Genomic DNA, 13,363 nt, shown 5'->3' on the forward strand with positions numbered 1-13,363 from the left:
AGTTTAAAGCATGGAAACGGTAGAAAAACTTTATATATTGGCAAACATGCTGCTGGTAGTTTATTGTAAAATTAGTGTGAAGTCACATTGCAAAAAATGTATGCAAACTCAATGGCTGATCAGGAGAATAAATGTTTAAACTGGTGTTATTTTATGTTTTTACACATAATGATATAGGGGTGATCAGTTTGTGTTTAATGTTGTTATAGAGGAATTTGAAGGGTTTCTGTTGTCTCAGTTCTGTATGGTTACCATTGTGCTGGAGAGTAGAGCCTATGCTTCAGTCCAGAAGAAGACCAAAACACTCTGATGTTACACTGCAAATTGCTTTCTTTAAAAGCAGTAATTGTGTAATTGCTGATGCAGTGATTGCAGTTTGTTAATTAAATTAAAATGATGTTTTAATACATTTGTTTTTTACAATTTTATGCACTTTAATTTTTCTTAGACAATTGAAATGAAAAAAGCTCAGTTTTAATATCCTTACACTGTATTAGTTTATAAACTTGAATGGCAACTGGCTTTTTGATGGCAGGCAGTTTCTGCAAGTGAAGTGAATTAAGTTTTAATTTAGTACAACTGTGCTGCCAGTATTTTACATATAAATCACAGGACTTTTTTTTTTTTTTTTTTTTACAGTAAAACAAACTGTAAAAACAGTACTTTGCAGGTGAAGCTGCTGCCAGTTAATTACTGGCAAATTTACACTGCAAAATTATACATATTAAATTTCTTTGCATTTCTTTGTTTTTTTCCAACCCTCCCAATTACATGGCTTGGGACTCACATAAACATATACGGACAATTTAACATCTCCAATTCACATGCTGCATGTTTTTGGATTGTGTGGGAAACCCACTCCGACACAGGGAAAACATGCAAACTCCACTCAGAAAGGCCTTCTGGCTCAGCTAGGACTCGAGGGCCGGCGATACACACACATACACACCCACACATAAAATTGTGTATTAACACTGGAAAAGCCATGATCAAATTAAAAAACAATTGGAGGAATTCCATATAGAATTATTGTGAGGCACTTTAACACCTAAGCAAAATTATATGCCGATAACCACACTGTATTCAGTTTGAGAGCATTTAATATGAACTGTTTAAATAACCATAAAAAAAGACAACTCAAAAAAACATGAATAAACAGACAACTGTACAATGCTGTACAAAACTTTACAAAAGTATATTGTTCATAATTTGATCTTCAAACATTGCGTACACTGCGCCATTTAATGTTCTTTAGACTTCAAGTAGATCAGGCAAAATATAAACTGATTTCAATTAACTGATGATGAACCACATGCTTTCCTAACAAAAGTCTTCCTTTCCCAATACAAAACTACAAAGAACAGTTCTTAACTTGAGACAACAGACCAATGTCGTGATTTTTAAAGTCTAAAAGCTTTACTTAATCAGAAAAATATATCTAAGCCATTAAAATCGGTGTTCTCAATGGCAGTTTGGCCCATCCCTGAATGTATATATTCATCGAAAGTCAACATGGAGTCATTTGTAGAAGATGGGTAGGTTAAAGTTGCTTCTGGAACCACAGTTGCTACTGAAGAATTTTGCTGTGCGCTTCCAATTGTAGTCTCGCCATTCTGGCCATTGTTCAACATCTCCATGAGACCTGTGCTGTCAGGTGAGAGGTTACTGGCGGTCGTCACAGGTGACAAAAGCTCAGCGAAGAACTGGTCATATGCCGGGCTGTCGTAAGCCGAGGTACTGGAGGTGACGGAGTAGGGCGACGAGAGGGCTGTGCTGTCCGGTCTGGGTGCAGCTTCTCCTTTGCTTCCCAGAAGCTGGTTTAGCTTGGCCAGTTTCTTTTTCTTGGCCTTGAGCTTTTTCATTAGCTTTAGCCTGAGGGCTTCTGTAGTGTTAATGGGCTGCTGGTCTGCTGAAAGGCTTGGAGTTCTCTTAACAGGCGGACACATCATGCCACCAGGAAGAGTGACTGGTTTGTGTTGAGGCGCTACAGCAGCATTCACGGCACTTGAATTTAGCGATTTCTTGGTTATGAAGCCACAAAACATGTCGGCCGGCTTTGCTGGTAGAGCTTCGTTGTCACATTTCAGAATGGGTTTTGGTTTTGGAGCAGGGGGAGGAAGTCTCACTGGTGTAGAATGGAGGGATGGATGCCGTTGAAGTAGCGAGGACATCAGTAGTGGTGGTGCATGTACGTTTGTAGTCTCTGATGATCTCATCACTACTGGACTGGCCACAGGGGTTTGAGGTTTTGGAGGGTTTGAAGGTTGACAACTGGATATAGACGTCTTAGAAGACAAACTAGATGCTACTGGAAGACTAGGGAGAGTGGCTGGCTTGACGGCTGGGCTCTGGGGAATCTTGACATCCTCAGTGGCTCCGTTCACATCAACCAGAGTGAGGGTCACAATGTCCGTATGTGACAGACCCTCAAATGTGTCCAGTAATGTGGTGCTTCCAATGGACGCATCCAGAGTGCTGGCAGCAGTGGAGTCTCCCACAGTGAGCGCGTTAATGACACACGTGTCATCGGCTACAGAGTCTGACAGTTCGTGCGGGTGTTTATTATCAACATTTGTGACCGCCGAGGGAGCTGTCAGTGAGCAAACCTCTGAAGCTTCATCTTTAGTGGAGTCTGCCTCCCAGAAAATAATGTGAATTTCATTGGCAGGGAATGAAAACCTCTTGTGGGTCATGCAGTAAGGGTGTTTCAAATCATCTAGTTCCAGCCATGAGCCTTTAAGACAGAAAACAGACATGTAAATTAACTAGAGATGCACTGATGTATCGGCTGATAAAAGCAATTATTTTCACTATCGGCCGATTGATCAGGGCCGATTATATACTGTCAATCAAAAGTGGGTGGAAAAGTGTTTGATTGCAACTCATACTGTGTGTGAAGAAAATCTCTCTTGTATTGAATTTAGGGCTTTCAAAGCAGCAGCTCTATCTGACCCTATGAATCATTTGTAGATCAAGCCAGGGTTGTCAGGTCCATAGTTTTTCCAATTTTTTTCCCTACACAAGTCATAATTTATTTATTGCACCTCTCATCCAATAATCGCAAAGAGCTTTGTGCTTTGTTACTTAAAAATAGACAGAATTTGTTTCTTATCACGAAATTCAAACAATATATATGGCGTTTTGACAGTGCGACTCATCTCTTCCACTTTAACAAGAAATAGCACGAAAAAAACATGCATGAACATCAGAAGGTATGTTGAAAGATACAGTAAAACTTACTCAATGGTATCACATCTCAATAAAACTGGTTTTGAACAATGTCAAAAAGCATTTACGTCAGAAAAGTTATCCAATGTTCACAGTTTGTTGGTTAGCTATGAAATACACCAGAGAGGAGCTTATTTACTATTAATTATAGTTTACATTAGTGGGGAGAGATTTTTTTCCCTTCGAATAGTAAATGGCAAAAAAAAAAAAAAGAAAACGGAAAATCATACATCGGTAAAGGCAAAACTCACAGAATCAAAATGGAGACTCACCATTGCTCTGACGGATCCAAGTGACAAAGTGCTGAAGATGTTTATTGTACTGAATAACAGTGCTAACATTGTAGTGCACGTCCTGGAACTCGAACGAGTATTTAGAGAGGTCTTTCCTGGGCAAGCCCTCTACAAAGTGCAGTGCAAACACAGAGGACAACCTGCAAAAAATTAACATAAACACAATTATTAATCAGCCACAAAGACCAACAGAGTTCCAAATATCGTTAGCCTCATAGCATAATTTCCCAGATCATATTTCAAAGGCAGATATCACAATTTGGCCAAAAAAATGACGTAGGCAATTATGCTATGAGGCTAACGATATTCAATTGTGATGAAGCAAGGGGATGATCAGGAAAAAAGAAATAAGGAAATTTATAGTTATTCCAACTCTTACCTTTCAAGCACCATTTTCCTCCTCTGGTTTTTCCGGTTGCAGTTATTGCACTGAGTGCGGTGAATGGCTTTTAATGGGTGCCAATCATTCAGAATCTGAGTGAACGTTGTAAGAGTCTTCTCAACACTGCAAGATAAAAGGAGGGTTGTGTTACAGTACATGTGTGTGTGTGCTTGACACCAAAACAATTGTCTACTTATTCAAAAACTTTAATCACCAAATACAAATTATTTTAAATTAAATGGCTAAATCCTTACCTGTCGCTTACAGTATAACTACATGAAGTGCACTTAAATTCCCAACGGACAGTATGCTGGAAAAGATCCTGAGCCCACTTGTCTGACCGTAGAAGGAGAGGGAGCGCAAACACAGGTGTTTCCTGCTGACCTACATGACAGACAGACAAATGACCACTCAATACAAATGGCAAGCAACACATCGATATAAAATCGTTTTATGAGTAGATGTTCTTACCAATTTCACACTTCAGTGTAGGCTGAATGAGTTTGAAGAGTGACAGACGGAGCTCAGACAGCCGCCGTTCTGCCTCAGCCAGGACATCAGCAGGGACTCTGGTTACCTTATCTGCAAGAGAAAAACAGGTAAGCTCAACATATGCATATAAATGCCAACCTCTTAATAAAAGATTTTTTAGTAAATTTTTAGTTAAATTTAATTTGATTATTAGGGGCCAAGCACCATAAGTGCGTAGGCTCTTATTGTATACGTTAGCGTTCTTATTAGGGGCCAAGCACCCTAGGTGCGTAGGCACCTATTATATCAGTTGGCGGCGTTCTTCTTTCGCTCTGGATGTCTATGGCAGCCCACAGAACTGCTTGCGGGAAAGTTACGAAATAAATTTGGCACGCTGAAAGAGGACAGTCCCAACATTAACCACACTGATTTTGGTGTCTCTAAATTAATGTCAAATAGATGTAAAGCTCCATCTCCTCAATGCTTTATCGTATTCAGACCAAACTTGGTCCATGACATCACAAGCATGACCTGAGGTTACATGCTGTGCAGCGCCACCTAATGATCCGGAGATGTGAAAAATGGCTATGTTTGCTTCCAACTTCTGAATGATTTGTCCAAAAAAAACATAAAAGTGGTCTTGTTAGATTTGGGGTGTCATGCCAAGTTGAATGATATCCAATTTTCCCAAATCTGCCATTTTGCATTTTTGTAGTAAAATGCTGTATTTTACAAACGCATGAACGTTTCATTTGGAAACTCGGTATGGGTCAACACAATGCCCTAAAGGAGTCTGAGAAGTTTTGGAAAAAATTTACATGTTTATTTACATGCTTATAACTTTGGATGAGGTTGAATTATTTTCACGGGAGTCATCTCCTTGGATTCCTGAATCCTTGCAGAGTAATGCCTTATGGTTAATGCAATGTTGTGATTTAGCATTTAAACAACATTCACAAATATCTTACCATTAGTCTAAACGAGACAAAACCACCGTAGGAAAATCGGAAACATAGGTTGTTGACAATGCTAATGGCCAAATGTCAAAATTTTGATAGTAAATGGCAAAAAAAAATGTAATCAAAGTCAGGTGTGGGGTTTTTTATATGTTCATACAAATAAATTTGTCAAGTCAGATTTTTCACCAAATTTGACATGCTTATGCAGTAGTTCCCAGCCATGTTCCTGTAGCCCCCACAATATTGCACATTTTGCATGTCTCCTTTGTCTGACACACCCATTTCAGTTAAGGAATCTGGACTAATGAGCTGATGATCTGAATCAGGTGTGTTTAATTAAGGAGACATGGAAAACATGCAGTGTTGGGGGGGCTACAGGAATGTGGTTGGGAGGCTCCAGGAATGTGGTTGGGAACCCCTGCGCTTATGCATGGGGGCATTCTGAGGAGACACAGAAAAAGCGGTGAGACTGCAACTTGGTGGTGCTTTAACACTAGAACTACCAAGGCAGTCATTTTGACCGTTTTAAAGATTTGCAATGTAATAACTTTGTTGAAATAAAACCCATATAACTACAGTTCCATGACTTTTCTTAAATTAATGTAAATTTTATTTTAACATTTTTCCGCCGTTAAAGATGTGCGTAGCTGTTGCCTAGCTGTTGCCTAGAAACCTTTCTCTGGCAGTTTTGTATGCTTTTGCTAAGCTAAAACTTAGCTTTACCGTCAAAATGGCAACAAGAAAGAAAATGACTGTCACTGAGGTTTTATCCTTGCTTGAGAACATTGATGATGCAGAGTCTGATGGAGGAGCAGAGAGCGATGTCTCTTGACAGTTCGTCTGACACTGATTCTGAGAGTGATTCAGAGATAATTCCAAAAAATAATAATATTTATTCATTCTAGATTTCATTAGAGGCTGCATAAAATTGTTCCCGATTCGTGTGGTCCAAACATTTCCGATAATGCTAAAGCATTGTAAACTCCAAAAGTCAAAATGTATTGAATAAAGACAGATGTAATCATTTCCAAAATTCACAATATGTTTTTATCTAACGAAATATTCTGCTTCATTTTATATTTGTTGACATTTTGACTTTCAAGAACAACATTTTAACTGCGGTGAAAAACTTTGATCTCCAGCTTGCCGGATGCAAATTGCGTAAAGCAAATTGCGGCATGCACTTTTGTGGGAGGTCTAGTAGCTCTTACACAATAATATCACGAACATATTATATTATGTATGCTTAAATTACCCCACATTTTTCATAAAACATGACCATAGAAGCTTTGAAGTAAATATAACATGACAAAAATGACATTCACTGCTGTCTGGTATGAACAGTCAAAATGACCGCTATTGGCAGTTCTAGTAGTTATAGAATTCCGGTAGTGCTAGTGTTAATTTAATAAAACTTGAAATTGGCTCTAACTACAGTACTGTTGGTCTGATGGACTTCAAAACTGACATGCAGTGTCTTTGTCTCAGTTGCTATCATAGTCGATTCTAACATTGTTGGTCTGTTGCTAGCTTCCTTGTTTACTTCTGTTGTGCTTGGCCCCTTAATTGCTGCTTGCAGCTATATTAAAAATGATAGTCTATTAGTATATAATTTTTGCAGAGTAAATCTGCAAAGTTTTAAAGATCAAAGTGCATGACAAATAAAGTTGTCCCCTAAAAAAAGGAATTGATTGTGAACTGCGAAATGAGCCGTCAGCAATTCCAGTCTCACTTTCTGTACTATGTAAAAATATATGCATCATTGGCTGCCCACAAACACCCTCAAATACTCTAGTTGAAGCTGTGGTCTGGAAGAGTTTGGTTTGTGTTGTTGACATGTCAATAAGACGCTGTTTTCTGTGCTGCAAATCCACTTTGCATGCACTTCAACAGGATGAGTCGCTGCACTGGAATTGATACAGTAAAACCGACAACATCGTTACTGTTCGTATCACTGTGTATCAAGCACTGAGGAAGCTGAGGGAGATGAAATTCAGATATAGCAAAGGGCGTTTAGGTTCCAAAATGCTCTATTAAGTGTTAGACCAATCACAACAGACTGGGCCATCTGTCTAATCAGAGCAAAGTAGGCTCTCAAAAAAGGAGAGATTAACAGAATTTGAATCTTTGACAAACCATTTTCAGACTCTTTGAGAAGTTAGATGTAACTATTGCAGGAGACCACCAAGACAATGTTAGGAACCTTTAAAATAGCATAATAGGGGCACTTTAAATATATAAGAATATTATATATAATACACCCCTAACAGTACACAAACATAACGGTTCGGTACGTTCCTCGGTTTTAAAGGCACGGTTCCGTATGGGTTCGGTAGGGCTGGGGGGATTAGCTTTTAGCAATTAGCTTTTTACATAAAATCATCAAGACATTACTAACAGGTTAAGTAAATATAATGAATAGACTAATATAGTTCATATACGAAATGCTTCCCTCTAGAGTTTTCTAGTGAACTAACATGCTGTTGACACTGAATGCCTGAGGTGTAATGTAATGAGGTGTAATGTAATGCTATGTAAGTAATATAATATCTTAGATTAAACTCTCATAACATTCCTAATAAATGCATATAATATGTGGTAACACAAAAAGATCCCTTTACTTAATGCTTTCTTCTTACCTTCACACTGTTGCTCCTTGGCTTTTAGATATGCACAAGTCTTATCATATGTAGAGCAAAGGTTCCAGACAGCAGAGTTGCTGCACGGCACTGATGTCAACTTGTCTATTAGCTTTACATTCTGACATGGAGTCTCTCTGATGGTCTTGCAGTACACAAGCATCACCAACAATGAATCCAACCAACACAGGTTGTCCTCATTTTTCCAGAAGAAATGTGGTTGCACAGGAACCAGCTCTGATGATTCCATATCTACATCCATTCCGAGGATCTCCTCATCCTCATCTTGAGTACTAGATACACAAATATCCTTCTTGTCACACAAATCTAAATCCTCATGGGTAGCAGCAGGTAGCTCATTTGGATGTTGTTCCTCAGTGCCATTAATAGAGACAGTCATTCCAAGTATTGTTTGTTCACCATTAAACATTTGCGTTTTAACAGCATCTTTTGGAAGGGTGGCGTCATTGACATCAGCATCACATGGCTCAGACACAACAGACAAAATGTCTAGTTTCTCCTCTCTCGATCGCTTTGAAGGGTTATTTGAAGAGGATGCATCATCAACATCAGACAGGGAAGAAATTTTCCTCTTGCATCCATCTTTAGACAAACCAGCGCGCACATCTTCCAAAGATCTACTAACCAAAGGGTAAAGACACTGCAAAGTGACAGAAAAACACATCACAGATATAAATGACCATTTCATTGTTCAGTCAGTCTTTAAAATGAGTCAAGCATCTAATACACGACATATCATATTACCAAATTTAAAACAGTCATACCCAAAAAAAAAAAGGACACATTATATTTTGTTATATAAGTAAATAAAGCCTAATTTTAGAATATATTTTTTTGCAATGTAAACTTTAATTAGTAAAATTCATTAATATAACATTTTCATGACAAAAAAAAGCACATTTTCCCTGTCACTGTAATGCAAATTGTTACTGTAATGTGCTAGGGCTGAGACAATACATCGATTCTTGAGTCGCGATGCAATTAATCGATTCTGAGCTTAGTTTTAACAATATATGGCGCTCTAGGCTAGTTTTTAACCACACACTCTAAAATGATCACAAAGAAGAGTGCTGGACATCAATTGTGCGTTCGGCTGAGTCATGCAAGTGGTTAAATATACTTGCACCTTGGCTCAGAATGCTTTTATGACATGAGATTAATGTAAACAGCCCACTGCGAACACCCTTGTAATTCGCTTCAACCTTTTCTAACTTAATGAATGGTTATTTTAGGTTGTGTGGTGTGCATAAAGGAACTAGAAGCAAGCAAATTAAGTTTTTTTCTGAAGGACGTAGTGCCATCTGCTGTTAAAAACTAAGCTCAGAATCGATTCGAGAGAATTGCAATACATTGGAAAATATCAGAATCGCTCCAGATTCTTTGTATTGCGAATTGAGAATCAATGTATTGTCCCAGCCCTGTAATGAGCACATGTATTTCTCTTAATTTTTTGAGTCACAAGATTTTCAGTGGTGATTCTCAATACCTTTTTTTTTTCTATATTAAAATCAGCAAAAATAAAACAAAGTACAACAAACAAAACCTTACTGTGAAAATACAATTAAAATGCTTTATTTTTAACAATGTATTTTGGAATTGTAAATGCCTTCTCACACCGAGCGTGACAAGACAAAGCGAAGTGATGACAAATGATGCTTTCACGAAAAGATTGATTAACTCACGCCAGCATGATAGGTGGCACTGACCGAAAATGCATTTTACACCGGCATACTAGGTGGCGCAACCCACTATTCAGCTGATCGGCCAATCGTCTTTGACCACTGAGAAGAATCACTTAAATATCTGCGCATAGCACCAACCATAGAACAATTAAGACATTTGCAGGGAAATTGGGCATCCACTGAGGCACAGAACCTTTGAAACACTTTAAAATTTATTTCAACTCTCCTGCTGGGCAAGTTGATTGGCAGTATGAACACACTGGTCGGAAAAAAAAAAAAAAAAAAAAAAAAATCTCGCTGTCGTGCCTTGATTAATCACGCCTGGTCTGAATAGCTCCATAGGGATCTATGGTTTCAATTCAAGACCGTCATCTGGTTGCACATTCGTATCACTTAGTGTGAAAGGGCCTTAAGTTTCACAACGCAAAAATAAAATTATTATTTTTTTATTCAATAAAACTCATTTCGCCCTTTTGATTTTAGAGTGAAATGATGCAGATATATTGTGGACAGGTAGGGCTGGGACAACAAATCGATTTGTGATACAATGATCAACTCTGATATTTTCTCAATGTATCACAATCCTCTCTCGAGAGGTTCTGAGCTTCGTTTTTAACAGCAGATGGCACTACGTGCTTTAGAAACAGCCGTACTCTGCTTGCTTCCAATTCCTTACACACACACCACTTAAACTTAAAATAATAAATTTTAAAGTTTGAAGAGGTTGAAGCGATTTACAATGGTGCTCACAGTGGGCTGCGTTTTAATTATTTTTGCATCATATAAGCATTATGAGCAAGGTGCACGTATATACAGGTGCAGAATCGGTTCGAGAGACTTATGATACATAAAAAAAAAAATATCAGAATCAACCCAGAATCACAGTATCGCAAATCAATTTATTGTCTCAACCCTATCGACAGGTTTTGTGAAATTCACACTCTTAAAATATCAATGTTTCCTGATAAGCAAGAGAAGAAACATTTGTAATGGAAACTCAAGTGTTAATGGATAAATTGCCTTACCACTGGATTTGTACAGAGCATGACAGTCTCCTCCAAGTTGAGAGCATAAAAGCGGAGGGCATTTGTCTGACCTTTTGCCAAGCACCAAGGACAGTTCCCAGGTGAGGCATTTCTGTCTTCACACTGAAAAAAACAAAAACAGATGAGAAAACACAGAAACAACACTCATTAAAGAATATAGAAGACTACAAAACAATCAGAGTACAGATCACAAATGAAATGCTTTTATGACTATACTTTCGCCTTTTACATCACAGATTTCCGTGTTGTTTCTCTGTTTGAGGTGGGGGATCAAATCAATAAAATTGTCTATACAATATAGAAAGAATTTTGAAGGTGACAGCGGAGCTTTGCACGAGTGACAGAGGGAGAGAACTGAGCATAACTGACTTTTCCCAAATACCCCACCACTGCTGGGGTCGGAGCCCCTATACCAGTGCCTTTGCCGTTCATTTTCACGCCACTGAAGTTTCCGTTCTTTGATGAGTCCTGCTGCCATAAACTTGACATAACCGTGTCACCTGGCTCACCGCCTGAACGCGCTGCAGTGAAAAACAATATTTAATTTCTGAGACATCAACTGACCCATTCCAGGCTGATACACATAAAATAAACAACTAGATACGCATTTACTGAAGGAAATACAAGTGCTTGCCAGTCAGTAAGAGAACAGTGTTTAAAGTAAAGATAGAACAGAAGTTGCAATTGTCTTTTCTTCCCTATTGTGATGTATATCTGAATAAAACTGCTTTTCAAACAAGAAAAAAGTAGAGCGAGACTTGATTTTGTTCATCAGGAATTGATTGGATTATTGTGGTTTGCTATTGCTGCAATCTCATGTGAGTGACAGCTTGTCCCGCCCTCGCGCCAGTAAACACGTCATCAGAGAAGAGATGTTGTTACAAGAGGAAGAGCGTGTTGTTTTGATTAAAGATTAAGGCACATTACCTTTAAAAAAATGAATGCAAACATGTTAAACATTTATAATAAAAATTCAATAAAAAAAAACAAAAACAAAACAAGAATCGTCCATTTTGATTTCATGGTGATTATTTGCTTAGTTTAGCTACTTTACAATCAGCGCGCGACTTGTTTTCAGGCCAATCACAATTCAGTATGCAAATATATGTTAAGTAGACGACTGAATCAGTGACGGAAGTGTAATGATTAATATTACGGGTTTAAAACATACCCTAACCAGCATGCTGAATGAATAACATGTTCTGCATTGCAAATACGGACAAGTAACTCAATTGTTTTGCAAGCAATCGATCTTTTATAACTGTTTTCTTACTGACATTTGACTTTGTGGATAAAAGTAGCTGTAATATCGAATACACAAGACTGTATATACAATATAACTGCCCCATTATGATAGAATATCATATACAAATGCATACAAAGTCTTAGATATTTAAATATGTATCTTTGTTGGCCAATATCAGGCGCCAACAACCACGGCAACGGTGCGCTGAGATGACAAGCAGATCGCCTAAACCTAAAAGATTACATTCACAACAGATTCCCGAGGCGCACATCATCTGCACCAACACATACCTCGAACCCGGATCGAACGTTCTGAATTTCCAAACAAGATTTCATGCACGCATTAGGTAGTTCCAGCACGCCGGTAGGAGACATTTCCATGTGCATGCGCTCAGTCGTACGCTCAACGTACTACTTCCGGTTTTGTAGGAACTAGTGATAAAGTTTTTTTCCAAAGCTTCTTTTACAGCACAAGAGCGCCATCATCTGGATTGTCTGCGTGCATTATCAAACGATTGTCAAAATAAAATTAGTGAGCAGCAGGGATTGAATCAACAACAACAACATGAAAACACTCAAGCCTCTACGGTCTATAATTAACAGTAGAAACACGCAAATAGACTGGTAGAAACGTGATAAATGAGATAGAAATTGTTTAGAATGTTGAATATGTATATAAATATAGTGCAAATAAAGTGATATAGACTTTAAAGTCGATTTGAGCATTTCATATATTGCTACCCACAATTTATTTGTATTTGCAGGAGTGCAATTATGCAAACGCATGGAGAGAGCAAATACATAAGAAAAATAAAGATAAGAAACATTTATAAATTAATTTAAAAAGCAGCCGTTTTCAGTTTTCATATTTGAAATAAAGACTTTCAAAACAAAGTAAGATCACATCGATATCATGATCATATGTTGTTGTTTTCAATTTAAAGTCTAATCAAAACGAGACAATGGGAATGGAAAAATAAACGTTTTCTATCTAAACGGGGGTGTTACAGGATGCATATCTATCATGATATATGCTATGTATCTGTGCCTCATTTCTTGGATATAAATGGTTTGGTAAATTAACTTTTATGTTTTATTTAAAATAAAATGTTTGTATGCCAATATTTTATTCCCTTTTCGATTAAATAAAATCGATGGATTTCTGTTTACTGTGGTCTATCCGGACTTTTCTGTCCCCATTAAAACTTTTTCTCTCTTAAACTTTTTTTTGTGATATTTCAATTTTTAATGTGGTATGCATGTCACATAAATAGGCTACCTAAAAATGAAAATAATGGGAAAATGAAAAATTGTAAATAAATTCACATCAGCATATGTCAAAATTAAACATGGCCGTATAAAACATATCTTATCGATAATACCTTTTCAAATACCCA

The 13,363-nt window shown here is 37.7% G+C and overlaps 1 protein-coding gene across 3 annotated transcripts; it reads right to left on the bottom strand.

Moving 5' to 3' along the window:
• Positions 1–296: 296 nt before the first annotated feature.
• Positions 297–12,367, bottom strand: uspl1 (ubiquitin specific peptidase like 1). 3 transcript variants are annotated; one of them, XM_067397689.1, is made up of 9 exons: positions 12,258–12,367; positions 11,091–11,242; positions 10,701–10,823; positions 7,973–8,633; positions 4,375–4,485; positions 4,158–4,287; positions 3,901–4,026; positions 3,501–3,661; positions 298–2,734 (listed from the first exon to the last, which is right to left on the bottom strand). In XM_067397689.1, the coding sequence occupies exons 2-9, from the start codon at positions 11,208–11,210 to the stop codon at positions 1,425–1,427; spliced, it is 2,742 nt and encodes a 913-aa protein (XP_067253790.1). In that variant the 5' UTR covers positions 11,211–11,242; positions 12,258–12,367; the 3' UTR covers positions 298–1,424. The 3 variants fall into 3 exon arrangements, with proteins under 3 accessions (XP_067253791.1, XP_067253792.1, XP_067253790.1); XM_067397690.1 differs by having other exon boundaries at positions 297–2,734; positions 11,091–12,361; XM_067397691.1 differs by lacking the exon at positions 11,091–11,242 and having other exon boundaries at positions 297–2,734; positions 12,258–12,360.
• Between the last annotated feature and the right edge of the window lie 996 nt (positions 12,368–13,363).

The sequence above is a fragment of the Chanodichthys erythropterus genome, chromosome 10 (assembly GCF_024489055.1).
Source record: "Chanodichthys erythropterus isolate Z2021 chromosome 10, ASM2448905v1, whole genome shotgun sequence".
NCBI classification, from domain to species: Eukaryota; Metazoa; Chordata; class Actinopteri; order Cypriniformes; family Xenocyprididae; genus Chanodichthys; species Chanodichthys erythropterus.

Coding starts and splice junctions, on each gene's coding strand:
- uspl1 (XM_067397690.1), bottom strand. CDS start 11,210: ATGTCAAGTTTATGGCAGCAGGACTCATCAAAGAACGGAAACTTCAGT. Junction 3,662..3,900: donor AGGAAAATGGTGCTTGAAAG/GTAAGAGTTGGA, acceptor AATTTTTTGCAG/GTTGTCCTCTGTGTTTGCAC. Junction 2,735..3,500: donor TTGGATCCGTCAGAGCAATG/GTGAGTCTCCAT, acceptor TCTGTCTTAAAG/GCTCATGGCTGGAACTAGAT.